At 53.4% G+C, this 26,928-nt stretch overlaps 1 protein-coding gene and 1 long non-coding RNA gene across 23 annotated transcripts in view; one reads left to right on the top strand and one right to left on the bottom strand.

Annotated features, from left to right (window-relative positions):
* Window positions 1–14,246, top strand: part of LOC148221945 (uncharacterized) — a 56,445-nt gene extending 42,199 nt beyond the window's left edge. For 12 of the 20 annotated variants that reach the window (XR_015807101.1, XR_015807111.1, XR_015807099.1 and 9 more), the window contains 5 exons: window positions 4,674–4,771; window positions 8,310–10,405; window positions 10,968–11,291; window positions 11,374–11,520; window positions 13,746–14,246. This is a non-coding gene — a long non-coding RNA (uncharacterized LOC148221945). Of the gene's footprint in view, window positions 1–4,673; window positions 4,772–8,294; window positions 10,406–10,967; window positions 11,292–11,373; window positions 11,521–13,745 lie in introns of all 20 variants that reach the window. The other 8 variants (XR_015807104.1, XR_015807114.1, XR_015807106.1 and 5 more) reach the window with 8 other exon arrangements.
* FGF1 (fibroblast growth factor 1) lies at window positions 1,778–22,980 on the bottom strand. 3 transcript variants are annotated; one of them, XM_088174087.1, is made up of 4 exons: window positions 22,652–22,980; window positions 7,190–7,382; window positions 3,469–3,572; window positions 1,778–2,815 (listed from the first exon to the last, which is right to left on the bottom strand). In XM_088174087.1, exons 2-4 carry the CDS (start codon window positions 7,356–7,358, stop codon window positions 2,621–2,623), a joined length of 468 nt encoding a protein of 155 aa, XP_088030213.1. In that variant the 5' UTR covers window positions 7,359–7,382; window positions 22,652–22,980; the 3' UTR covers window positions 1,778–2,620. The 3 variants fall into 3 exon arrangements, with proteins under 3 accessions (XP_088030213.1, XP_088030212.1, XP_088030214.1); XM_088174086.1 differs by lacking the exon at window positions 22,652–22,980 and adding an exon at window positions 19,687–19,812; XM_088174088.1 differs by lacking the exon at window positions 22,652–22,980 and adding an exon at window positions 19,687–19,807 and having other exon boundaries at window positions 1,778–2,812.
* Between the last annotated feature and the right edge of the window lie 3,948 nt (window positions 22,981–26,928).

The raw sequence follows: 26,928 nt of genomic DNA, 5'->3' as shown, positions 1-26,928 counted from the left end.
TCCCGGAGCTTCATCCTGCGGGGCTGAGATGATTGCTGTTCTTTTTGCTTATTGCTGTTCTTTTTGCTTATTTCTGTTCTTTATTGTGCGGAGCCACTCGGGCATCCCGGAGGTTCAGCTTGCGGGACTGAATTTATTTATGTTCTTTATGGTTTTTTGTTTGTTTTTTTTTTTTTTTTTTCTTGTGCGGTGCCTCCAGGGCATCCCGGAGGTTCATTCTGCGGGGCTGAGTTTATTTCTGTTCTTTTTGCTTATTTCTGTTCTTTATTGTGCGGTGCCTCCCGGGCATCCCGGAGGGGATGCGCAGCTCAGCCTGCGGGGTTGAGTTTATTTATTTATATTTTTTATTGTGCGGTTTCTCCCGGAGGTTCAGCCTGCGGGGCTGAATTTATTTCTTTATTTTCTTTATTGTGCGGTGCCTCCCACCCTGCAGCCCGACCCTACCCAGCAACCCTCTCCCAGCACTTCCTGGGAAAGATATTCACCTGTAATGATTTTTATTAAATCTTATCATTCTCCTTTTCTGCCTCTCACCCTAAGGACAAGCACCCCCAGGTGAGCATGGTTTCTCCAGGCAATGCTGCCTTGTCCATCTGTCTGAAGCAATCACTGCAGCTGCCCCGGGGATTATTTTTCAGAGCAGGTGTTGACATTTTTCCCCAGTTGGGTGTCAAGCTGTACCTGTGGGGGTGGTTTTGGAGAGAGATTGCTCTGGGTTAATGAGGTGTTGTAAAGACAGCACAGCTAAACCCAGCATTACATGGTCCAGCTTTCCAGTTTAATTAGGAACCTGGATCTCCTGCTCATGCATTAATTCACTTTTTGACTTGAGTGACAGCCCAGGCTCTCTCAGGGAAGGTGAGCACTGTGTTTAAGAGGAGTGTGGGTGTTGTTGGCTGTCCATATCCCCCTGTCGTGCCCAGCTTTGTGTTTGCCATGGGAATGTCGTGGCAGTGGTTGTGTCCCTTGGCCCAGAGGAGCAGCTGGGACCTGCAGGATCAGCAGAATCCACCTTTCCCCTATTTCCTCGTGGATCCCATAGATGGGAAGCAGCTCTGAAGGACCAGGACCTGGCACATGCCTTTACCAGCTGTGGCTCCAGCATTCCCTGTTTTCCTGGCAGCACTGGGGTTACAGAGATGCTGTCAGTGCTGGGGAGAACGTTTGGGAGCCAGCAAGTGCAGAAGTTCAGGAGTGCAGTAATTAGCAGAGCAATTAGTGGCTAATTGCTGCTGCAGAAATTTGCAAGGCAGAGTGCCTTTTATTCCTTCCTCCATGTGCTGATCCTGGGTTTTCTGGGAGCAGGGAGCACTTGTGTCTTGTCCCTGTGCTTGATGGCAGGATAGGACAAGGGGGAAACGCTTTAAGATGAAGGATGGTAGATTTAGATTTGGTATTAGAGAGAAATTCTTTGCCGTGGGGGTGGTGAGGCCCTGGCCCAGGTTTTCCAGAGGAGCTGTGGATGCTCTGGGTGGGTGGAGCAGGGCAGTGTGGTGCCCTGGTGATGTTCTCAGCTGGCAGGAGTGGCTCTTGAGCTGCCTGGGAGGTGTGCATTGTGCCAGCAGTGGAGAAACTCAGCTTCTAATGGGGTTTGGGAGCCACCAAGGGGCCTCAGTGCCCCCTTTTTAGAGCCCCAGTGAGCCAGACATGGAGGCAGTGGGAGGAATCCCTCTGGGAATGATGCTCTGCCCCCCTTGCTGTTGTACATCACACCCTCACAGCAGTCACTGCCACTGGGACAGCCTCAAGGTGCCTGGAATGACTTCTGAACAGCTGGTAGAAGAGACATATTTACTCAATAAATAAATACAAATAACATATGGCAGGTACTAGCACGGAATACACACTACTGGTGTTGTGAGGGAGGCCAAGGTCTGAGGCTGGAGCTGTGCCCAGCTGGCACTCACCAGGCTGGGTAAGGGCACTGATGGTGCAATCTGGAGCTGCTAGAGGGCACATCAGGAGCTACACACCTGCATGGATAAATACATGAACACATTACCCAGGGAGGGTTTGCCTTCCAATGCCTGGGGACACAAAGTGTGTGATTCTCTGGGAACCGGCGTGGCACACATGGGCACACAGCTGAGGGTCCTGGCACACATGGGCACACAGCTGAGGGTCCTGGCACACATGGGCACACAGATGAAGGTCCTGGCACACAGCTGAGGGTCCTGGCACACATGGGCACACAGCTGAAGGTCATGGCACACAGCTGAGGGTCCTGGCACACACTGGCACACAGCTGAGGGTCCTGGCACACAGCTGAGGGTCCTGGCACATATGGGCACACAGCTGAGGGTCCTGGCACACAGCTGAGGGTCATGGCACACACTGGCACACAAATGAAGGTCATGGCACACACTGGCACACACAGATGAAGGTCATGGCACACAGCTGAGGGCAGGGGGACAGGGGGCCCCGTGGACCTTGGGGGGTGTCAGGGCTCACCCCCCATCTCTGCAAAGCTTCATGCAGAGCACATGGGCTCTGCTTTGGCTGGATTTGGCAAAGCCTTGACCTAAAGCTCGGAGCTCTGCTGAGCTCTAGGGAGGCAGCAGCAGCAGCAGCAGCAGTTGGGATTTGGGATTTGGGGTCTTCTCTGAGCTCTGGGGCTGGCTCAGTCAGCTGAGACAGGCAGGGGCAGGAACAGGATTGCCTTCTGGCCATAGTGAGTCCGTGGGCCCAGCTTGCTGTTCCCGTTCTTCTTCAGCCCCACAAACCAGTTTTTGTCTGCGTGCATCTTGGACACGTAGGTGTTGTAATGGTTTTCCTCCAGCCTTTCCAGGAACAGGCATTCCTCACCCAGTAACTGCTGAAAGAGAGCCCAGGGCAAGGCCAGTGAGCTGTGGGGATGGGGATGGTCCTGACCTGACAATCCCAGCCCAGCTCTCCCCTCTAAGATGCCATCCAGACCCTCCTCTGATATTTCCACACCCCAATAAAGCTCATATTTAAACGATGAGGTATTAAAGTATTGGTTTGCTCCCCTGGGCCACTCCTGTATCGAGGTGTGTGTGACCTGGGGGTTTTAATTGGCAAATTTCAAGTGACCAATCAGCCCCGTGCTCTCCTCCATAAGCTGCTCCTGGCCCTGAGCTGTGTGGTGGCAGCTGCAGGCTCAGAGCCCAGAACCAGAATGGGTTTGGTTGGAAGGGACATTAGAGACCCCCCCCAGCCCCTTGCCATGGGCAGGGACACCCACACCAGGTGGCAGCTGCTGAGGGGCTGCAGAGCAGGTATAAAACACAATATTTATCAAGTGTCAGATAGGAAATAGAATATTTGTCAGAGGCAGGGCAGTAAGCAGCATTATTTGGTAATTTATTTACATCCCCCCAAAATAAAGCCAGATGCAGAGTGGCTGTGCAGCTGCCAGAATCACAATCAGAGCTTAATTACTGCTGTGGTTTGCCTCAGGGAGCTGTGGGATTCCTGCAGCTGATCCCAGGGGATGCTCCCACTCACCGAGCCATAGAGGAGCCCGTTGGTGTCCATGGCCAGGTACTGCCCTGACTGCGTGCTCTTGATGTGCACCACCCCCACGCTTTCTGCACTCAGCTGCAGCTGGACTGGGAGCAAAAATAAAACAGCAGCAGTGAAAGGAAAATAGGAAAAAGGGGGGGAAAAAAGAGCTGCCAGGGAGGTTAGTGGGGTATTTTGTTGAAGTCTGGCTTTAAAAGAGTTTATAGGAAGCAGTACAGTGTGTAATAAAAGTGTCTCCTTGTACCCTCTTCTTCAAAGAAATCCCACAGCCATCCTTTAGGAGCCAAAGACCAATTTTTCCCTCATTTTACATCAAAGGAAGGGCAGCCTTTTGGTTACGATGCTGGAATGGGACACAGGAGATTGGGGTTTTAATTCTGGCTCTAATTTACAAATTTCTCATGTGGTTTGACAAGACACTTAAGGAGTGACATATGAAGAAGTATTTTGAGAGCAGGCTGCAGATGCCTGCACTGCAAAGCCCTGATCCAAAGCATCCCATCCAGCAGTTTGCTGCAGCTGCATTTATCCAGTGAATGGGAGATGGAGAATGGGGAAATAGAAAAGGCTGTGGCTGCACTCACAGTGACTTGCAAATTCTAGCTCTTCCCAGTGATTGTTCCCATCTCATAGGCAGCTTTTTTCCCCCCCAAGATTAATAACAGCAATATTTAGGTTGGTTGGAATGAAGTATGAACGGATGTCTCGGCTCCAGCTCCTTCCTTCCTGTTTATATTTAATTTATTTATCCTTATTTAGATGAGGTAAAAGGCAATGTTACCTCTTGGCCTGGTGGAACACCAGTGAAATCTTTGCTGTAATGGTTCACATTCCTCATTTTTGCCATTTCCTGCTCAGTAAATGATAGTTAATTAGGAAATTGTGTGGGAGCAGGTTTGCAGGAATGCTTGGCCCCTGTGCATGCCTGGTTTAGGCTGGGAATGTGCACTGGGAAAACCCCAGCCCACCTGCATTCCCTGGGACCCGGCCCAGGAGCAGTCCAGGCAGAAAAGAGGAAAATGGGATGGAAATGATGATTCTGTTCTAAAAACTGTCCCTGAGAGAGGGGAGTGAGGGACCCTCCTGCTGCCAGTGGGGGTGTTGAGTTTTTTGGCCACAGAGGGAGGGAGGACAGTGGGTCCAGAGGAAGGAGCTTGTGCACTCAATTCTTACAAGTTCTCTTACAGGTCTGTACACAGATTTCCTTCCATGCAGTAATGGGATGAAAGTGGGAAAAGGAGAATTTTGGTAGAGATGAGCCTAAACTTCATCCTGCAGTGTCCAGGTAACTTTGCTTTCCATTCCTTGGTGCAAGCTTGGAATGCCCACGTAAAAGATGTGGGAAATGGATCCTGACAAAAAAATGAATCCTGTGGGGCTGGACAAAAAAGGCTTAGGGGGAGTGACTCTTTCTGCTCTTCTTAGAGATCCTCCCTGATTCTGAGGCCACTTAAGAGAGGAATGAGAATTCTTGATATTTGTCTGGAGCAAAATGCCCATGGGCAGTTTGCAGAGCACTGCTGCAGCTGGAATTGGCTTCCCAATGAACTGTGGCTGTTTCTGTGCCTTGTCCCTCCCTGGTGCCTGTCCCAGCTGGGTGACAATGTCCCACAGTGCCAGTCATGCTCTGGGCTGCTCCTCCTGTACTCCAGGGAATGATTCTGAGTGGCTCCATCATTTTCCAGGTGCAGTTCAGGGTGCTCAGAGCAGGGTGCCTCTCATCGAGGCTGCTCTGCTGGCACACAGCCCTTCCAGGAGTTTCCTCTGTAAATATTAGCGTGTTCCTATATCCCACTTGATGAGATCATTTACAGGAGGCTCCTCTCTGGCAGGGGTTTGCAAACACGTGGCCCCAGGCCAGCAGGAAGGGAGGTGTGAGCTGGGATGCAGGACCTGCCTGCACTCACTGCCTCTGCAGCCCTGGGGACCCCTCCAAGGTGATGGATTTGCTTTTCCAGAGGGAAAAGGACTGGGCTGTGTGACAGCATCCGTGCTGTGAGACAGCAGCTCGAGGCAGGGCACAGCAGTGGGTGCTCACGTCCCTGCTGTGCCAGGAGATGCCATCTTCATCCTGACCTCTCCAGCTCCAGCAAAACCTCTGGAAAATGCTGCAGAGACACTGCCTGAGCTCATGGCACCGCTCCTGCTGTGTCTGCCAGCCCAGCTCTGCCTCTTGCAGCTCCTTTGGGTCATCACCCAAAGCCTTTCCCAGGGGTTTGAGGGTTTATTCCTGGCTGGAGGCTGGAGCAGCACGCTGTGTTTGTCCAGCCCCAGGGAGCTCATCTTCATCCATCCCCCTCGTGCTGGGGAGGCAATGTTTGTAATTAAAACTCAGCTCTAAACTGCCTGCCATCAAAACAACAATAGCGAGAGGAAAGGTTAAGTTCGGGGGAGAAGCCACATGTGTGTTTGTGGTTTAAAGAAAATAAAAGTGCTTTTCTTAGCACTTGGTAAGGTTGGCTCCTCCCAGCCCTTCCTTCCAACGAGATAGGAGCCTGCAGGTCCCGGTCCCATTCCAGTAAAAGTTCAGGATATGCTGCACCCAGAGGGGAAGAGCCCAGCCCTGCAGGAGCTCTGCTGTGGTTTTTTTTCCAGCTCCTCTGGGCTGGAGGTTAAAAAATCCTCTGAAGAATTTTTTTGGGTAAATGCAAGAGCACAAAAAGCATAAAATTCCCAAGGATTCCTTGGTAGACGAGTGGTGGCAGCTGCGGGAGCAGTTCCTCCCAGCAGAGGTGCCAGTGTCCCACGGGCTGGAGCCACCAGGGACACACTGGGATGGGGACAGGGATGGGGACAGGGATGGGGACACCCTGGCAAGGGTGACCTGCTCAATCGCTGTGGCACACGGCTGGCAATGCAAAAACAGCACAGAATTCCCTGTGATTCTGTGTGTGTGGGGGGGATGCCAGGCTGCCCTGAGCCCTCCCTGCCAGGGCCAGCTCCCTGTGTCACCCTGTGTCACCCTGCCCTGCTGTGTCCCCTCTATCTGCCTGCCAGTGTCAGATTTAATACTGATATCTATTTACATACTATTTATATACTATTTATATTTAGAATTTATTTATAATTTTTATTTCTTTCTTTATTTGTATTTATTACAAAATATTTATTATAATTTCTTTCTTTATTTAGAATAATTATAAAATGTTTATTATAATTTCTTTACTTTATTTATATTATTATAGATAATATATTATTTATATTTATTTATTTATTATTTATTAATTATTATTAATATATAAAATTATTATAATATACATTAATTAACGTTGAGAGAATTTATTTATATGTTTATCTTTAGAATTAATTTATTATTTTATTATTAATGATTATTATAATTTTATATTATTTTTATTTTTCTATATGATATATTTATTTATTTATTTATTTATTTATACATTTTTATATATTTATATTTATAGATGTCTATTTATAGACTTCATATCTACACTTTGACAGCACACATGTCATGACAGCACACATATCATGATAACACACCTATCGTGACAGCTCACATATCGTGACAGCTCACACATCACACGTCCCCTGCTCGGTGTGCGAGCCCCAGGTGTGTTTGGCAGGTGTGCTGTCACACAAACCTTGGTCCCTTTTTGCCCAGCTCCCCGTTCCCGGCTGCTGGGATCACAGAACGCGGCGCTCCCCAGCAGCCCCCGGGTTTTTTTTGTTTTTTTTTTTTCCTTACTGTGCTGGTCGCTGCGGTCCCTGGTGCCATCCACGGTGCCATCCGGGAGGATGCGCAGGAAATGCCCCCCGTTGCTGCAGTACAGCAGTTTGGGCTTCTTGTAGTTGCCAGCGGGCAAGTTGAATTTTTCGGTGAGGGCGGTGAAGGTGGTGATTTCCCCCTCGGCCATCCCGCAGCCTCTCCCAGGGCCGGGCTGTAAGAGAGGTGACAGCATTGAGTGCTGGCACACGCTGCTGTGCCAGGCTTTAAAGGCTGCCAGGGAGGGAGCCGGGGGTCCCGGTGGCCCGGGGCAGGTGATTCACTGTGACACCGTGACACAGCCCAAGGTGATGCTCCCCTGGCGTGGGAGGTGGCAGGGGGGGCTGTGTCCACTCCTGTCTGTCCTTTTAATTTTATCTTTTATTTTTAAAAGGACTCTGTCCTTTTAATTTTATCACGGTGAATTCTGTTTTTGTTCTCTTTTCTATTGACGTGCGTGCTAAAATTACACGCTCAGAAAAACCAGTTTGAAAAACACCCCAGTGTCTGATTGGAACCCACAGGAGGTGGGAAGGGAGCCCAGGTAAAACTCTCTCTCCACTATTATAACTCTCAAACACAATTATGACCAAGAATTGCAACACCCACTGCACGTCAGGTAGTAAATATTGCTCATCTCTTGGCACTCTGCAGCTCACCTGGCCCAGGAACAGCCATGGAAAAGGTCAGGACACACGTGAGGTGTGGTGGGAGCTGAGCAGGGGGCAGGAGATTTCACTGCTGGGCTGGGCAGATTGAGCCAGACACTGATCATGGGAATTTTCCATATGGAAAATGGGAATTCTGAGTCTGGGATATGCCAGGAATCAACCAGCAGCATCTCAGTGCCTAAAGGGGCTCCAAGAGAGGGGCTTTGGTCAAGGATGTGGAGTGACAGTTTAAGGGGGAATGGCTTCCACTGCCACAGGGCAGGGTTCGATGGGATTTTGGGAAGAAATCCTTCCCTGGCAGGGTGGGCAGAGCTGGCACAGGGTGCCCAGAGCAGCCCCTGGATCCCTGGCAGTGCCCAAGGCCAGGCTGGACAGGACTTGGAGCAACCTGGGCTAATTAAAGATCATACTGAAAGCTCATTTTCCTGCAGACTGTGGTCACAATCCGTGTTTAAGCAGATGCTGTGCCAAAACCTGAAGGCATCACCAGGCCAGTGAAAGAAAGAGGCTGTGGATGTTGGAGGCTGAGAAGGGGCATCAGGAGATGCCACAGGTGTGGGTCAGAGTGCCATGGATATTCCAGGTACAGTCACGTTTTTGCCTTTAAAATCTCCCACAAATTCATTCTGTCTTTCATACACAAAGTTCTGTAGTGCTTGGAGAGAAGTGGATTTATGAACAGAAAAAGACATGGCACTGAACAAATCTAGATACAGGAAATTGCTTTGAATGTCACGTATTCCCACAGCTATATTATGGAAAATACTTTATAGTCACTGTTTATATGTGTTTATAGATTGTAAAAATGTCTCTTTAGCACTGAGTTGTGCTACTGGTACGTTGGGATGGAGCCAGTACCACGCTGTGTGGGTTTGCTGTGGTGCTTGGAGTGCCCTGGGAGACACTCGGGGTCTGCAACACACACACACACACACATGAACATGCACAGAGAATCTCTAAACATTTGGCTCTAAACTCTTTAGTATTTAAAAAAAAAAATCTGCAAAAGCAGCTGCAAGAAGAGGAAACTACTCCTGGAAATGGATCCCAGATGCCTGCAGAGAGTAAAAACCTCTGGAAGTTGGATTGCTGAAAGCTGAACCCCTGGAGATTAAAAAGATAAAGAAGATAAAGAAGAAAGATAAAGAAGATAAATAAGATAAAGACTGTGGCTGTTGGTGAGAGCATTCCCAGCCATTGCACCAACTCTGCTTCGTGCACAGACTTCAGCCCAGGCTCTCAGACACCCCAATTGACACAGACTGGGATTTTGGGAAGTGTTTTCTGGGGTGACAGCACAGTCCAGCCCCCAGCTATGGCCATGGGGCTGGAGATGCAGCCTCAGAAGCTCTGTGGCTCCTGGTGCTTTCCAGAGCAGGAGATGCCAAATACAGACTCAAAATCTTTTTTTTTTTTAGCAGCACTGTCAGGTGAAATTGTTTTTTAGAGTGTGTGATCCCTCATTTATTTTTCTCTCCAGACATCATACATGCAGGAGCTCAGTTTCCTTGCCAACTGAAGGAGAGCCCCCAAGTCACCAGGGTGGCACCCAGGGCTCTGGTCCTACACTGAGCTTTAAGGATCAGCAGCTTTGGGTCATTTCCTAGAAACAAAGCTTTTCTCGAACCTTTATCTGAGGGTCAAAGGCACCCAGAGGTCTCCTGGGTTGGTGATGGATGGTACTGAGAAGGAAACATCCCAGATCCAAGAGCTCTGGTTGGATTCTACCCACAGTCACCTCAAGGTCTGGGGGCATCTCCACACAGCTTGACCAGAGCAGCTCAACTGGAAACAGCTTCTTCATCATCACTCATTTCCTCTAAGGTTGTTTTTGCTATTTTTAGGAAGACTCCAGTGTTGCCAGCTGCCCTGACTGCCCCAGCAAAGCTCAGTGAACACTTTTCCACTCCTCTTGTCTCCCCGTGCTAAATACTATCACTGTTCTCAGACTTTATGGCCATGGAGTTGTTCCTCTACAAACACCACCACTCATGGCCCTACCATTATACTTTTGGCAGGAACATGTTAGGATTTTATGGGAATTAAAAAGCACGAGTGAGAGAGAGAACCTGAACCAAAGACAACATAAAGGGCCTTCTTTCTTTGGGTAGAAGCCCAACAATGCTATTAAACAGCTCAAAGCAGAACAGAAAGCTCTCTCAAATATGCAAAGCTGAGAGACACCACACTCCAGTGGTTATTTGGTGGCCCGTGGAGAAAGGAAAATGTTCCAGGAGGAGATTGCTGTGAGAGGGGAAGGGCTGCTGCTGAGCACTGACCCTGCTCACACCAGGACAGAGATCTGGAGTCTGTCTGTCCAAGAGCAGCTGTGTTTGGGGCTCCTCTTTCCTCCAGCTCTGTGTAACAGCCTTGCTGTGCTGCCTGAGAGGAAAAACCCCCCGAGGATGAATCCCTGCTCCAGGACAGCCCCAGCTCCATCTGCAGCCAGGGCAGCTCAGGGCTCCCTGCTCTTCCTCAGATGGATGGAGATGTCAGCGCCCCAAAGGATCAGAAATAATTTCTGAAGGTAAAAAAAGCCTAAAGAAACGAGTTCAACCTGAATGTTCGCTTGCTCCAGGTCCTGCTGAGCCGTGGTGGCTGCACTGGGCTGCTCCTGCAGCTCCCAGGGAGCAGAGCCCAGCCTGGGGCCGGAATAGCTGCGAAATTCTGAGAAGTTTGGGGTCAGTTCCAAACTTTATCACTGGCCAAACCAGTGGCTTTGATGTGAGATCCCAAACTCTGCGAGCATCTGACTCTGAGCATGGAGGGCTGGCTGTGCTGCCAATATCAGGGGTGTGAGCTCTGAAATAACAGAAATAACGCTGGGAGCCGTGGGAGGAGTGGGGACCTTTTCTCTGTGCTTTAAACCTGGTGCAAACTTCACTACACAGCACTTGTTTGCATGGCAAAGGTGGTGTTGGTGGAAACGTGGGGGATTCCTAATGGTCCAGAAGTTTTTTGCATGTCAGAACAGCCAGGAACTTTTGTGCCTTTTTTTTTTTTTTTTATGGCTCCTGTGGCACAAATTTAGTGGCCAGCAAAGACTCAACCCCAGAGGTAGCCAGCTAAGGTGAGACTTTTTCCCTTAGGTATGGAATACCTGGCTACTACATGGAGGAAAGCAGAAGTATCTCACCTATTGGGTTAAAACCAGATTGGATTGATTCAAATACATCAAAGCTGTCCTTGGCTTAGCACACAATCTTTTATGTAGGGTTGGAAAGAAATGTTCTGCATGGCCTCTGAGTGGCCACGGTGATGAAAAGTGCAGTTAATCACAATTGTCACTTAGATGATCAGCTAAAGATCACACAGAGAGCTCCAGAGAGAGGAGAAGCTGCTAAACCCGGGAGTCTCCTGAGGTTTTGTCCAACTCTGGTTAATGAGATCAGCGTCTCCTGAACCTGGCTCTGGTGAGTTCAGTGGAAACACTCCAGTTGGTTTCACTTTGGAGTGTTATTTTCTCCATTAGAGCAGAAATCCCGTTTCTTCCAGGACGTGTGACTCAGCTGGGATCAGACAGCATCACCTCCTGATGGGCTCCTTTCCCATTGCCACTGCTGACTGCAAACACCTGAACAGAGCACTCACTGCCCAGGCAGTTCAGACACTCCCTATGGGAATGGAAAGCACTTATGACAGGTAGAATATTTTTAAGGAATTTTTAAGGAATTCAGGATCTGAATTGCCTTTCCCGGGGGTTCCTGTGGGCTTTGGGGTGATCTGACACATACCTGGGCATGTGGAAAAAACACCTCTCAGATAAACAAGGATTTTATTCATCATAAGCTTTAGAGAACCATTTCATGGGATGGATTTCCTCATCCAGGAAAGGATTAGAGACCAGGCAGAGGTTTCCTCCCGCTCTGGTTGCTGCAGGAGCAGCTCAGTGTGTCTGGGCTTCTCAGCATGGGCAGCCTGCAAGAGCTGCCTCCCCTCCCCAGGGCTGGCAGTGCAAGGCACAGCTCGAATTCCTTGGTCTTAAAAGGACTTAATAAATGATTAGGCAAAGCAGATGATAAATATGTAATAGATCACCCTGTGAGTATCAGTGGAATGCATTGGCTCGTTTCTAGTCTTGTTTATGGCCAGGTGATTTTATCTCTAGAGATGTGATTAACTGCATAATGAAATATTTATCAGCCAAGTTTTACCCTCTGCAAGTGGAACACGTTGTGTGAAGTGCGACCAAAAGCATAAAAATCAATTTAAGTAATGCCTGCTGTCATCATCCCCTGCTCTCCACCAGAAACAGCCACTCCACTCAGCCACACTGCATTTGTGGCAGCTAAAACGGAGGGGCTGCAAAGCTGAGACGCCTTTAGCAGTTTCCTGAGTGCTGTCACTAACGGCTGGTGACCACCACAGCAGCATCGCGGGAGGGACAGGGTTAACCCATGGCACCCCGTGCCCTCAGGGATGCCCAAGGAGAAGCCCCATCCCTGCTGCTGCTCCTTCCCGCTGGGACAGCCAGGGCAGCATCCCACCAAACTGGGATGTTCGTGGGGAGACAGGAAAACCGAGAGCTCCTGCACTTTCTAATTACCTTCCCTTGCCTCTCCCACCCCCGCCCACGGCCCCTTCCATCCGGTCATTAACTTAATTGCAGCTCCGGCTCCAGTACCCAGAGCAGGAGCTTTGCCAGCAAGGTCTTGCCCCTGTGTCCTGTCTGGGTTGGGACCAAGAGCAGGGACACGAACACGAGCAGCACTGGCTGCGCACACACAAATCCCACGGATCCCCCTCCTCGTGTCCCCCCGGATGTGTGGGACCCTCTGGATGCCCCGGACAGAGAATCACCAAAGCCAAGGCTGGGCTGGAGGATGTGCTGCTCCCAGGGGACACCTGCAGCAGGGGCCAGGTAAACACCCTGGGCTTGTCATTCCCTCCAGGATGCAGCAGGTCCTGCCTGTCCTTTCCAGGTGCCTTTTCCCTCTGGGGAAAGCTCCCCTGGGAGCAGCCACTGACAGGAGCCACCAGTGCCACCAGTCTCAGCCCTGTCACCCGAGGAGGGTGGCTCTGTGCTGCTGAGGACTCAGGGGCGATGCACCAGGCACGGGAACCTTGTTTTGGGTTTTCCACCTTGGTTCTGGGCAGGGCTGAGGGCACCTCTGCCCCCTGGACCTGCCTGTGCTTTCCTGGGGAAAGGCACCTGGAGGAGTGGGAACCACGAGAGATGCAGGTGAGAAGGGGTTGAGGAAGTGTTTTGTGATGATGGGGGAACCCCTGGGGGCAGGGGGCACCCTCTGTGCCCCTTGGCTCCTGCTCAGCACCCCCAGACCTGCAGTGGGGTCCCTGCAGGGGACGCGCTGCCAGGTCCCTGCAGCAGGAGGTGACACTGGGGACACTCCAGTGTCCCCAGCCACCCCCGGTGTCCGTGCAGGACACTGGGCACAGAGTCAGACCACAGGGCCTGGCTGTGGCTGTCTGGGCAGGTGTGGCTGCCCCGCACACCCACGGACAGACGGACGGACAGACGGACGGATGACGCCTCGTGACAAACTCCAGCCCCACAGATTCCCCCTGTGCTGTTAATCCAAGCAGGGATCTGCCTCTCCTCCTGCACCATGGGAGCCTCCAATCCCAGCCCAAGCCAAGCCTCAGTTCAGGTCCGTGGCTGTCCCTCCGTGTCCTGGTGCCAGCCCTCGCTGTCCCCTTGGTGCCCAGACGGGTCCAGCACCTCCCAGGCTGCTGCTGCTGCTCGAGGGGCTGGGGTTGGGGGTGAAAAGCAGGAATTCAGGGTGTCAGGCAGCACTTCCTGCAGCTGGCCCTCTGAAGGGTGGCCAAGCCCAGGCAAGGGTTGGCTCCAGCTTCAAAACTGGGATTTGAGTTTAGGCTCAGCCTTTAGACCGTGTCCTTCCCCACAGGAGCAGAGGATGCTGGAATCGAGGGTTTCATCTCCAGGCCAAGTGAAACCCCACATCCATCCTGGTGGTTAACCAGCAGTGGACATATCATCGCTCAGAAATTCAGAAATCCAACTTCCTCCAGCACAGCCTCGGTCTGGGCTGCTCCAAGGAAAGTCTCTTGGTTTCTGGGTTCACCAGAAGCTCAGCAGTGATTTACTATGAAAATGTGCAGGGAGTTAATGGTGTTCATCCTGCAATGTTTGTGTAAGGGCAGGACAGCTGCTCTTTTTAACATCTAAGTAAGACTGGCTGGAAGAATTCTGTTCTTAATTCTGTTGCCCAATGTCTTATTTTAAATTCAATCTCTAGTACCCCTGGATGCCAGCTCCTGTTTTTTTCCTCCAAGCTCCCTGAGTAAGGAGCTTAAGCTGTTGCTTAATAACAGTGTGATAAAAGCTTGAGTTAATAATGGCTATTACCAGGAAAATCCTCCAATAAATAATAATTTTCTTATCTGCATGACTTTGGGACTGGAGAAAATGCCTTGCAGTGGAAAGCTGCAACGTGTAGGAGTGGGCAAAGAGTGTTTGAGATGCAAGATCAGAGCAAGGCAAGCTCAGGGCTGGATCTTGTTAAATGCAGATGAGCAGGTCAGAAAAAAAAATGGAATTAGTGTGACTGGAGTCAAGGGGAGCAGCTGCACAGGACAGGTCACTGCTTGGTCTGTGCTCCTCAGGCACAAACTGGGGGATTCTCAGCTGTGGCAGGGGGTGGCTCTGGAGGCCATGGACACCGAGCTCTCTGTTTGTCACCCTCTGGGCCAGGAAGGAGCCTGAGTCACTCCCTGGGACCTGCCAGACCCCGGGGAAGGCACAGCCCTAATTCTGGTCCTGCTGTCCCAGACAGGGACACAACGAGACACCTGTGTCCCTGCAGAGCTGGGCACCTGTTTGTGACACGTGTGACCACAGCCTGTGTGACACCAGCAGTGCTGCCACCCTGCTCCAAGAAAAACACAGCCCTGCCTTGGGTTTCCATTACAGAGCCCTCCGAGGGAAGGGGATGTTTTTTGGGTGTCCTTCTACCCCTTCTCATCTCTGTAAACAGCGAAGCACCACAAAGGGCACAGTGCAGGACAGAAAGCTGCAATTTGAACAACCTGCTGAACCTCAGCCCTGGGGTTTCACCCACGCTGGCTATTCCCAGCTCCCAGTGGGCACTTCAGAGACACCACTGCCTTTGTTGTGCCAGCTGTTTCCACAGCTGCTCAAGGGGAAGGCTCTGGGGCCAGGCTGGCCCACAGGGATGCAGCCAAGGATCATGGAATCACTGGATGGTTTGGGTTGGAAGGGACCTTAAAACTCATCCAGTCTCACCCCTGCTTCAAATTTCCACTATCCCAGGTGGCTCCAAGCCTCCAACCCAGCCTTGGGCACTTCCAGGGATGGGGCAGCCACAGCTGCTCTGCTGTGATGCCTGTGATAATCAAGACAGAAAGATGCTCTGGATTGTCTAAGCAGAAAAAAAACCCCACACTAAACCAAAAATTTTGGGGTTACCAGGCAGAGTGTGGGGATCTGTGCCCCCTGTCTGGCTGGGATGCCACAACCAGGACCCCAATGGGTTTTTACCTTTTCCTTCCTCGTGAGCTGAACATCCCCTGTGCTCTGTGAAGGATCACATCCACACCAGGGTAAGTGTGAGCTCCAAGATCCCCACTTGGAGTCTGGCAGCCACTAAACTCTTCTCACCAACTGGAAGCTTTTGTGAACACCCTGCAGCAATGGGAATACTAAGGAAGGGGAAGGGAGGGTGTTTTACTTGATATTAAATACTTGTACTTTATGTCCAAGATTTGACCTCAATAGAGAATCAAATATCAAGAGACATGGAAGTTCCAGTGGAAAAAGGACACGGTTGGGTAGTTTTGTGTACAACACCCACATGTCCTGTGGGGCTGTGCAGCTGTTGGAGAACTAACCATGGATCTCTCTGGGGAAAACAAAACTGTGGGGGAAAGCAGGGCAGCCTTGGGGTCTGCCAGTCCTGGATACAGGAATGGCTCTGTGCCAGCTCTGGGGGTGTGGAAAGGCATGGAGGGGACAGGGTGGGACATGTCCTGTTTGGATGGCACAGGGATCCCTGTGCCCAGGCAGTGTGGGACAGGGACAGGGACAGGCAGCAGATGGGTTGTCTGGCACTGAGCTTCCTGACCAGCATCATTTCCAGGGGTTTATGGCCTGCAGAGAGTGTCTGGGATGAGCACACAGCTCGGATCTGGAGTTCATCTTGGGATGCACAGAGTGGGATTTGTCACGGTCAAGATCTCCCCCTCCTGTCTGCCCCAGAGCGAGGATGAGAGAGGAGAAGGAAATCACTCCTCAGGCTCCTGCTCCATGGCCTGAGCACAGGGCAGGAAACCTCAGTGTGCAGCTCGGGGGGCTGTGCCCCAAGGTGGGGGCAAGTGGTGGCCTTGGGAGTGCTGGGGGAACGGTTGGACTCGATGATTTGAGAGGGATTTTCTAAACTAAGCAGCTCCTGGATTCTGTGGGTCTGCAGAAACAGGGTCCAGGCACAGGTGAGAGGTGGCAAGGCTGGTCTGCAGGTGGGACAGGCAGATTTACCAACCCTGGAAGGAAAGGTCCGAGATCCAGGCTGATCAACCCAGATCTAAATTAAGAGCCAGGAGCAAGGACAGACTTTGTGAGTCATGGATGAACTGTGTGTCCAGACTGCTGTGGGCAGTGGGCAAATCCTTGGGAGGATGGCTCAGGGCAGACACCACCACTCCCAAAAGGAGTCTGAAGGGGACAAAAAGGTTTTAGATGCCATGCCATGAGTCAGTGGTACCTGGGCACAGCAGCCAGCCTGGTTCCCACACCCCTTTCTGCCCTGTCCTCAGGGACAGCTGCCAGAATTTGGTGCTGTGGGCTTGGGAATCTGCCTGTGGGATCCCAGCTTGGTCCTTTCCCCAGCAGCCCTCTCAGTCTGGGGCTTTTCCTGGGAAAAGGAGGGAATTTGGGGGGCAGGGAGAGCCCAAACAGAAGGGGAAAGGAGCTCCTCAAAGGGGTTCTTCTGAGCTCACTTCTGAGTCGAGCCCCAGCAGAATGGGGTTTGTTACCTCATTAAAACAGAGGTCAGGCTTTAAGCTGGACCGTGGGTGCAGGTTAGTGATGCTGGCCTGGGGTTAACAGAACTTTATGTAGCACTGGCTGTGTATTTGCTGTTCTTGAAGGGAATTCCTAAATAATTACCCTGGCGCTGTGAGAGTGTCTCAGCCTTCCTCTGCCACCTTCACCAGATGGAAATGAAGCACTTTTGTCATTCGAGGTTTTAGAAAAAAGCAGGACCTGTGGCAGGTGCAGACTGTCTGTGCCTCCTCAGGGCTGGAGGCCAGAGCTGCCTCAAATCCAGGCACGAGGCACAAGTCCCCATCCCTCGGTGGGCAGTGCCACCTGCCCTGTTAAACACTGACAGATTTTGGGGAAATGTAAAACCTGCAAGTCACTGATTGCTGCTGCAGCTGCTCTGCATGGCCCTGCCCTCTGCTTTGGTCCTCCAACAGCTTTAAAGCAACAGATTCTGGTGTTGGAGACAAGGGAAGGAATAGGAGCTGAACACTGAGTCAAACTCAGGGGGAGAGGGAGGATTCCTGCATCCACAGCAGAGACCATGACAAAGCCATTGTGTCTCTCACTGAACTGGTTTTCAACAAATCCTTCTGCAAAGAGATTTTTATTGTGAGGTTTCTGTTTGAAAGACAGACCCAGCCCCCAGGATAATCCCCAATAGCTCTGCACTGACAGACAATGCACACAGGATTCCTAAAAATGCCCCAGCCGTGAGTCAGTGCCCACTGTGCCCAGGAGAGAGAGGTGCTGGTACCCAGGGGCAGCCTTTACCTCCCTGGAATATACCTTTTTTTCCAGGAAATATTTACTAAAAGGGTTTGTAAGATCCAGTGCAATTGCTAATGTGTTTTGAGGGCAATAAAGACGGGACAAAAAAACGGAGATGAAATAAGCAAGGAAGGCTGAAAGATAAATGGAGGATAAAGGAGAGAAGGAAGCTGGAAAAGAACTGGAGTCACAAGGCTGGGGAGGAAAAAAAGTAAAGGCCAAGGAGTGCAAGAGAGAAAAAAGGTTGATCAGAAGTAAAAACAAGGTCAGAAAAAATAGAAGCTGCAGAGGGCCAAGAAAGGGTGAGAGGGGGAAAGAAACGCAGAGGCTGGAAAGGGCAGGAGGCCAAAATAAAGTGGGAGGCCAAAGGAAAAGCAGAGACAAAAAAAGTGAAGGGTGAAAAGGGGTGGGAGGCTGAGGAGGCACATGAGACTTAGGGGAAGGTCTGCCCGGAGAGGGGCCTAAAGCTGAATGGGTTCCTCGGGCAGGGGGGTGATAAGGCAGCACAATATCCAATTGTTCTCCCTGCACACCGGGGCCAGCCCAGCCTCCCCCGTGCCTGGCGTCTGCAGGGACACACTTTGGGTTTGGGCTGCACAGAGCTCGGCTCTGCTGAGCCAGACCCAGAGCTCTGCAAGCCCTTTGGATAAACTTTCCTTCCCAGCTCCACCCCAGCCCAGGGGATGAACTTTTCCTCCCGAGCTCCCTGACTTTGGCCTTCCTCCCATTGCTGAGACCTTGATCTTCCTCCCAGCTGAGGCAGCTCCTCACGCAGCTGGCTCTGGCTCCTTGCCCTTATTCCCAAAGCCCTGGGACCCCTGGCACAGTGGGGACAGGAACAGGAAGAAGGACAGAGACACACACAGGGACACACAGGGATAGGGACCTGTCGTGCCAGGGGGGATAGAGGCAGGGACAGGGACCTGTTGCTGCCCTGTCAGGGGTTTCACCTTTGCTAAATGGCCCAAAAGAACCAAGAGGCTGCAGGTGGTGGCAAAGGAAGGGGCAGTGGGGACATGTGGCCCCGGGGCCATGCAGAGTCTCAGCCTGACACCTGCACCCCCAGCCAGGGAGATTCGAACCTGCAGAAATTTGTGTTTGGTATCCTTGGTTTGGCTGAGAGAGCAGCTCACAGCTCAGAGCACGCTGGTGATGAGGAGTTTTGGCTGTCAGGCCCATCAGGAAAATCCCTGTGCTGTTATTTTCAGTCATAAATCACAGAATCATCACAGAATGCTTTGGGTTGGAAGGGATCTTAAAGCTCATCCAGTCCCACCCTTGCCATGGGACACCTTCCACTAGCCCAGGTTGCTTCATCCCCTGCCCAGCCTGGCCTTGGACACTTGCAGGGATGGGGCATCCCTAACCATACTTAATTGCCCAGAGAAGCTGTGGCTTTCCCAAACCATTCTATGATTCTGTGACTTATTTATTTTACATCAAAAATGAACTGTGCGTAGTGCTGTGTCACTGCAACAATTTTCCTTTCTGTTTGTTGTTCTGTCTGGGGTTTTTTTTTAGTTTGTTTGGTTTGGGTTTTTTTAATGGTTCAAATATTGTGTTTTGCCATTTAAAATGTTTGGGGTTTCGTATATTTCAATTCAATTTCTGATCTGGGCTTCTGCTCCTACTCAGAGCTTCAGGTGAATTTGCAATCATTTGGAGATTGTCATTTTGGAATGATGCTCCCACCACTGAGCCACTCCTCCCTCTCAGGATTTAGGGGGCACCTGCAGGGTTTTTTGGGGGGGTCTGTCCCAGCTGGGGGGGAGCAGCACCCTGCCAGCCTAAAGCTGTGCCAGGGGAAGGGATCTGCTGCCTCAGCACATCCCAGCCCGACCCTGCCCTTCGGGACCTCCCTGAGCCCCCTCGCTCTGATCTCCCGTGGGGCTCAGCAGAGGCTGCAGAACGGAATCCGGGAATTCCCTGGGAATCCGCCGAGCATCCCGAGGGGATCCCGGAGCCTGCGGTGGGAATCCGTGCCGCGGGCTGTGTATGAGCATCCCGCGGGTGTCCGTGGGGCTGAGCCCCCGTCCCGCCGCCCCCCGCCCCGCACCTACCGGCGGCTGCGCGGCGCTCCCGGCTGCGGCTCCCGAGTGCGCCGGGAGGGAGAACCGCGATGGAGCGGAGAGAACGGGGCTGAGGAGGATGAGGAGGAGCTGCCTCGGGGCGGGGGAGCGGCGGGAGGATGCGGGGGGGGGGGGGAAGGGGGAGGCTGAGCGCATCCACCCAGAGCGGGGCCGGGCACCTGCCCGCACAGTGGGCGGGGGCTGGGGCTGAGCCCCCCGGGCAGCAGGAGCCGACAAAACCCCGCAGAGAGCCGGGAAAGCACCGGCCTTTCCTGTGCCTCGCCTTTCCCTTCCCTGCGGCGCTGGGGACACTCAGGGAAGGCGATGACCTCCCTCATCCCGGTCGTCCCCGAGTGCCCCGGGCAGTGGGGACGGGATCCTGTCCTCCCCATGGGGGTCCTGCCCTCCCTATGGGTGTCCCTGCTCTCCCTATGGTTTTCCTTGCCCTCCCCATGGGTGTCCCTGCCCTCCCTATGTGGGTCCCTGTCCTCCTTATGCGGGTCCCTGCCCTTCCCATGGTTTTCCCTGGTCTCCCCATGGGTGTCCCTGTCCTCCTTATGGGGGTCCCTGCCCTGCCCAGGGGCAGCTGCCGAGAGGGGCCCGGGGCATCCACGGGGCTATGCCGGGCACGGCTGCGCTCCCGCTGGCACCGGGAGAGCTTGGCCTTAAAAGCCGAAGCGCTCCGGGAGCGCTGTCAGGAGGATAAAATGCAGCTCCGTGTCCCCAGGGATGGGCACTGGAGCCTGGCGGGGCTGCTGGCCCTGCCCTAGGGGCTGTGCTGGGACACTGGCCTGGCTGGGGACACTGGTGGGCTGGGGGGTACCGGGGTGGGCTCGGGGGATGCTCGGAGCTCACGGGGTACCGGGGTGGGCTCAGGGGATGCTCGGGGGATGCTCGGAGCTCACAGGGTACCGGGGTGGGTGCAGGTTGGGGTGCGGCTGTTCGGGGTGCGAGGCCGCTGTCGCTGTCGCTGTCGCTGCCGCAGCACTAATGAAGCACTAATGAAGCACTAATTAAGCACTGACGAAGCCCGGGCGGTGATTTCAGCGCTTGGCCGGGCTCCACGAGCCCTTTGATGTGGTGATGTTTAGGCTGCGTTATCTAAAGCTCGCTCGGAATAGGCTTTTAGCGGCGGCTCACGTGGGGCAGCGTGTTTGGACAGGCATTCCGGGCTGGAAATGCCCGAGCCAGACGTTTGGATAAAACATTCCCGAGGTGACTGCGGTTCCCAGCGCCTGCTGGGGACAGCTCCAAACGCTCCCCACAGCGCAGGTGGATTCGGAGCTTGCCGGACATGTCAATATACATTTTTCCCTCCCTTTATTTTTAAGAATTCCGCCCAAGATTTCCTCTTGCTTTTTCAGAAAATAAAAAATAGGTATAGCCAAACATTCCTGAATAGAGTAGAAGAGCAGGCCTGGCTTTGCCTCAGTCTCTCCTGGACGAGAGGCATGGGGGTTGTGAGGAAGATTAGGAAATATTGCTCCATTTTCCCACTCAAGGGAGCCCCCCCTTGTTTGGGAGCTGCCCCTCCCCGGGCCCAGCCCTCCTGCCCGGCTGCCCTCGCCCCCTGGCTGTGGTTGACACTCAGCAGCCCCGGTGCGGTTCTTTGCAGACGATTTCCTGCCAAATTTATGTCCCCGTGCCTGTCCCAAAGGCTGATGGCCCCGGGATGGAGCCAAGAGCCAGAGCGACGCAGACACAGAGCAAACATGGACTTGGGCAGCGGGATCTGCGCCCGGCTCGAGGGAGAGCAGGCTTGGCCAAAACCCAGACACCGACAGAGCTGCAGTGGCCCCGAGCCCTGCTCCGAGAGTCAGAGGGATGGGGGGGACACGGCAGGGATGGGGGGGACACTGCAGGGATGGGGGGACACGGCAGGGATGGGGGGACACGGCAGGGATGGGGGGACACGGCAGGGAGGGGGTCAATACAGGGTTGGGGACACTGCAGGATTGGGGGCATTGCAGGTATAGGGTCTGTTCAGGGCTGGGGGCACTGCAGGTATGGGGTCAATGCAGGCATAGGGTCAGTTCAGGGATGGGATCAATACAGGGATGGGGTGAGTTCAGGGATGGGGTCAATGCAGGTGTGGGGTCAGTTCAGGTATGGGATCAATACAGGGATGGGGTCAATGCAGGGATGGGATCAATACAGGTATGGGATCAGTTCAGGGATGGGATCAATACAGGTATGGGGTCAATACAGGTTTGGGGTCTGTTCAGGGCTGGGGGCACCGCCTTGGCAGCAGCTCTGCCTCCCCCCTGCCCTCCCCAGTCCAGCCGTGGCCGGGCAGTGCCAGCAGCACCTTCAGCAGTGCCCGCGGTATTTCTCAGGCTCTGGAGATGAATTTGAAGGGTGGCCGCTGCTCCAGCTCCTCTCCTGCCCCTGCCTGTGGTGAGGAACCTCTCACCTCACTGCCTGGAGCGCCCAGCAGCCCCTGGCTCAGTCCCATCAGTGACACTCCCCTCCCGGGCTGCTTCTCACGGTGAATAATTCACCAGGAGCCCCGAGGAAGCCGCAGGTGCTTCCCTGCAGTGCCCTGTGAGCCCCAGAGCCCCAGCCCCGCTGCCCTGGCAGCTCCTCATCCCCCAAACCACTGCAGAGACCACCCAAGCAAAACCTCCTGCACGTTTAGAGTGAGACCCACAGATCTGCCAGTCCTGGGCTTTGGTTCCATCCCTCCTGAAGGGAAAATTCCTGGCAGAGCTCGTCGGGCACCGCTCAGCCCGGAACCAGAGTGGAGATGCCCCTCCTGCCTCCTGCCAGCTCCGTGCCCCAGAGCGGGCACAGCAAAAGGAAAACCCGGCTGTTCCTCACAGCACACACGTGGACGAGCCTGGCCAGCAGTTCAGGAAATTCAGGAACGTGCTGCAAACCCAGCGGGAAAGGACTGCAAAGCCCCCGGGAATCTGTGCCGGGGTGGGAAGTGCGGGATGCTGGAGAAGGCACTCACCTGAGCAGGTACAGGTGCGCAGGGCTGGGCACCGCAGGCAGCCGGGAGGCAGCGCCCGGGGGTGGCCGGGGATGTGCTGGGGTCAGCCCGGTCCTCGCTCCCCCTCCCGGGGCCGGGCAGCTCCTGCCAGGATCGCACCCAGCACCCGCCGCTGCCCCAGGGGCCGGCAGGGGCCCGGAGCTGCGAACTGGCACCGGGAACGGGCCGGGACCAGGAGCGGAGCCGGGGCTGGCAGTGCCAATGCCAGGGCCAGTGCCAGGGCTAGTGCCAGGGCCAGTGCCAGGGCCAGTGCCGGCCGCGGCTCTGTACCCACATAGGACAAGGAAGTACGGATGGATAATCCTTCGCCTTGCTATTTTTTTCCTCTCATGTGATCTTGTTTTTGGACGGCTATTTTGGGGCTGGACTCCAGCCCAGGTGAAAGACAAGGATTGAATCCAGCCTCCCCCTTTCCCGGAGGCCTCCCAGGAGCTCTGCCTGCCCGCCCGCGGCTCGGGGACAAACCCTGCCACCACCTCCCACCCCTGCCCTCTGCCAGCCTCTCCCTGTCCCGCTGCAGAGCCTTTCCTGTCCCTTCCTGCCCTGGTGGCTGGTGGAGGATGATGGAAGCCGGGTCTGGTCACCCCTGCATCCCACTGTCACCCCTGCATCCCATTGTCACCTCTCCATCCCACTGTCACCTTTCCACCCCATTGTCACCTCCCCATCCCACTGTCACCTTTCCACCCCATTGTCACCTCTCCATCCCACTGTCACCTCTCTCTCCCCGTGTCCCCAGGGCTGGCCCCGGCCCCGACGCTGCAGAGTCGCGGTGTCCCGGCACCATTCTCCTCTTGGTGACCGTTTCCCCCCAGACCAGCCTGGCAGGAAGCTGCCGGGAGATAAATACATTAAAAATACATTAAAAATATGCTCGGAGCGTGCAGCAGCCTTGGAATGAACCGCGGCGCTGCCATCAACCCCCTGATGCCACCAGGGCCGGGAGGAGAGGGACAGGAGGGGACAGGGTAGGAGAGGGACGGGCTGTGAAAAATTCAGGTCCAAAAATCAGACGTCACTTATTTTTTTTTCAGCCTATTTCCAAGCCTTTATTTAAAAAAATCTATATATTAACTATATGACAAGTATATTACAAGTAGGTTAAATATGTAAAACCATTACATTGTATTATTTTTATTAAATACTTATTTAATCATTTTCTTATTCCCGCTTCCCATTAGCGAGTTTTATGTGAAATAAGGAATTGATGTCCGGCACTCACTAACTGATCTCTTTTTGGGGGAACTCTCACCAGGGCTGAAGCTTTCCTGGTGCAGCCTCTCCAAATTAGAGCGTTCACCATAAAAAAGGTGAATTTTGGTAACCAGGAACTCCCAGAAGCCACTTTTCCCTTCAACAAGCGTTGAAGAGGGAGGGAATTTTTATAAAGGTAACCGAGGTTTTAATGAAGGGAAAGGTGGGAAAGCCGGGAAAACCCCGCAGGAGAGGGAGGCGCAGGGAGGCTCCGGGGCCGCCAGAGGGCACCGCGGAACCGCAGCAGGCGCAGCTGGGCACAGCTGGATGGGGCGGGCACAGCTGGATGGGGAGGGCACAGCTGGATGTGAACGGGCACAGGGCAAAGAGGGAGCAATGATCCTGCCAGGGGGCACAGCTGGATGCGGGGCTGCAGCACATCTGGCAGCCATGGGGCACCTGAGCCCCGTGCAGGTGAGGGTGCAGCGCCCACAGCTGGAGCACATCTGGGTGGCAGCAGAGCTGGCTGCTCTGTCCCTGTGCACAGCTGGTGTCACAGCCAGTGAACATCTGGTGGCCCAGGGTACCTCTGGAGTGGGGTGGGGTCGGGGCTCTGTCCCTGGGAGCCAGGCAGGAGCCTGGGCCTCATGAAATCCTCTTGCCCTCCCTGATCTCTGCCAGAGCCTGTCACTGGCCTGGCACACACAGGGCAGCGATTCTGTTTGTCTTTGCTGTGCTCTCGAACGTGACTCTCAGTTCTGGCTCCTTCTCCAGGATCCCTTTGGTGTTTCCCAGTCCCTGTTTCCCAGGAGCGAGAGGCCCCTCCTGAGGAATGACTCCAGCCTTTGTATTTTAACGTTATTAAATGCCCTGAGCCCCTGAGCCCCTGAGCCCAGTGCTGTTTACTCGGCTGGGCATTAGCTCAGAGTCAGGAGCTGCCTCCCAAAGGGCTCTCCTGGATACCCTGACCAAACGAGGTCTCTTCTCTAATTCCATTCCAGGGAAAACAGACATCTCCTGATTCATTTAATATGTGCCATGTTGCATTTAGATATGTAACAGAAGCCCCATTACCTTAAAAAGTCCTGCTGTTATCAACTACTGACTTAATTACAGTTTTATCTAAAAATAGATCAAGTTAGCGTGACAGAATCCATTTGTCCTCCTCCCCTGCTCCCAGTGATGTTTCCTCCCTGCAGTTCCTGCTCCAGCATGACCAGCATCAATCCACACAGCCTTTCCCAAGAGCTGCTGAGACCCCACGAGCTTGTTTGCTATTCCCTCATCACAGTCTTCCAAAATTTCCAAACACAGAATCACAGATCCATGGAATGGTTTGGATGGGAAGAAACCTTAAAGCCCAACTTGTTCCAGCCCCTGCCATGGCAGGGACACCTCCCACTGTCCCAGGTGCTCCAAGACCCCAATGTCCAGCCTGGCCTTGGGCACTGCCAGGGATCCAGGGGCAGCCACAGCTGCTCTGGGCACCCCGTGCCACTGACATATAAATACAAATATACAAAAATATATATACATATATAAATATCTAAACACAAGAGAGCCCAGGAGGCTGCTCAGGCTCAGGTTATCCAGCTCTGGCTGCTTTTAACCTTTGTGCCCTTGGGAGCTGCTGCCAGCCAGGCAATTCCTGTGGGCAGGATGTTCTGCATCACCCACTGCTCCTTTGCCATCGCTGCTGTCATTGCCAGCTCCCACCCAAGGTGAGGCCTGGAGCCAGGCTCTGCTCAGCAGCATCACTTTCCTCTTTCCTCTGATTGTTGTGTGCTTTCCACAGCTTTTGTAGCTGCCCCAGTTCCCTGGAAGCTAAGCCAAGGCAGCTTTCTTCCCACTTGGGAGGAAAAGGCTCTGAGCAGTGTCTGCCATCAGCACTGGTGGCTCTGAAGGAAAGGTGGCAAAGTCCCATCTCAGGGCTGTCCCAGCTGCTCCCTGGGCTGTGCTGGGCACTCTCTGGCTTTCATTTTATTTCCCACGTGCTTGACAACAGACACAGACTTTTGTCTCCTCCTTTTGGCCCCAGCAGGATGAGGCTGTGCTCTGGCACTGCTGGCAGGAGCTGCAGGAGCTGCAGGATGGATGATTTGGAGGATCTCAGCTCTCCCTGTGTGCCACTGCTGGATCTTTCTTTGCCTCGAAGGTTTCTGCTGCCTGGCTGGGTGAGGGAGGGCAGCCCAGGACCTCACTCAGGAAAGGCAGCTCTGCTCATTGCAGCACTGGATTTTGTGACCTGAACCCATGAGAAGAACAGAACTGGGGCTACTGTGTCTGAGGGCTGCTCTAGGAGATATCTCACTGCCCAAAATCTCCAAGAATTCCTGGTTTTGTCTTTGTCAGCCCAGCTAGTTGTGCAAACAGTGTCAAGCCAGGGCTGGGCACACAAAGCAAGGTCGGTTATGGGCAGTTCTCCTGGAACAGAGGCACTTGGAGCCGGCACAAAGGAATCTCTGTCTCTCCCCTGCACTGGCATCCTGGCAATTAACCCGGAAAATTGCAGCTTGGCCTTGTCCTGGCCTGAGTGTGGGGCTGTGCAGGGCAGGGGTCTGGCTGGGAGAGGGACAGGGAGAGGTCAGAGTCCAATTGGGAAGTGCCAAATGAATGGGAAACTCTCCTGCTTCCAGAAAAAAGTGGGGGAAATCATTTGGGTGTCTACATTGAGCTGGGTTTAAGAGATGAGCGTCCAAAACCCAGGAAATTTAGGAGTCACTTAATCAGAGCATCATGGAAGAGGCTGAGCTGGAAGGGACCCATGAGGATCCTCGAGTCCAACTCCTGGCCCTGCACAGAACATTCCCACAAATCACACCACGGATCAAACGTGGGCAAGCTGACACAAACACTGAGCTGGTGCCACCCCCACGGCACCCACGGCACCCTGCAGGGGACACGGGAGTGCCAGGCACAAAGCCAGCCCTGCCCTGCCAAACACAGCACCCGGGCAGTGCTGCTGAGACAGATAATCTGCAGGCTGTGACAGCCCTGCTCGAGTGTGTCACAGCACTGTCACCATTATAAACACTCTAATTGGG

The sequence above is a fragment of the Sturnus vulgaris genome, chromosome 15 (genome assembly GCF_052056855.1).
Source record: "Sturnus vulgaris isolate bStuVul1 chromosome 15, bStuVul1.hap1, whole genome shotgun sequence".
NCBI lineage: Eukaryota > Metazoa > Chordata > Aves > Passeriformes > Sturnidae > Sturnus > Sturnus vulgaris.
The sequence above is the reverse complement of the archived record's forward strand: the minus strand, read 5'-3'. Positions and strand labels throughout refer to the sequence as shown.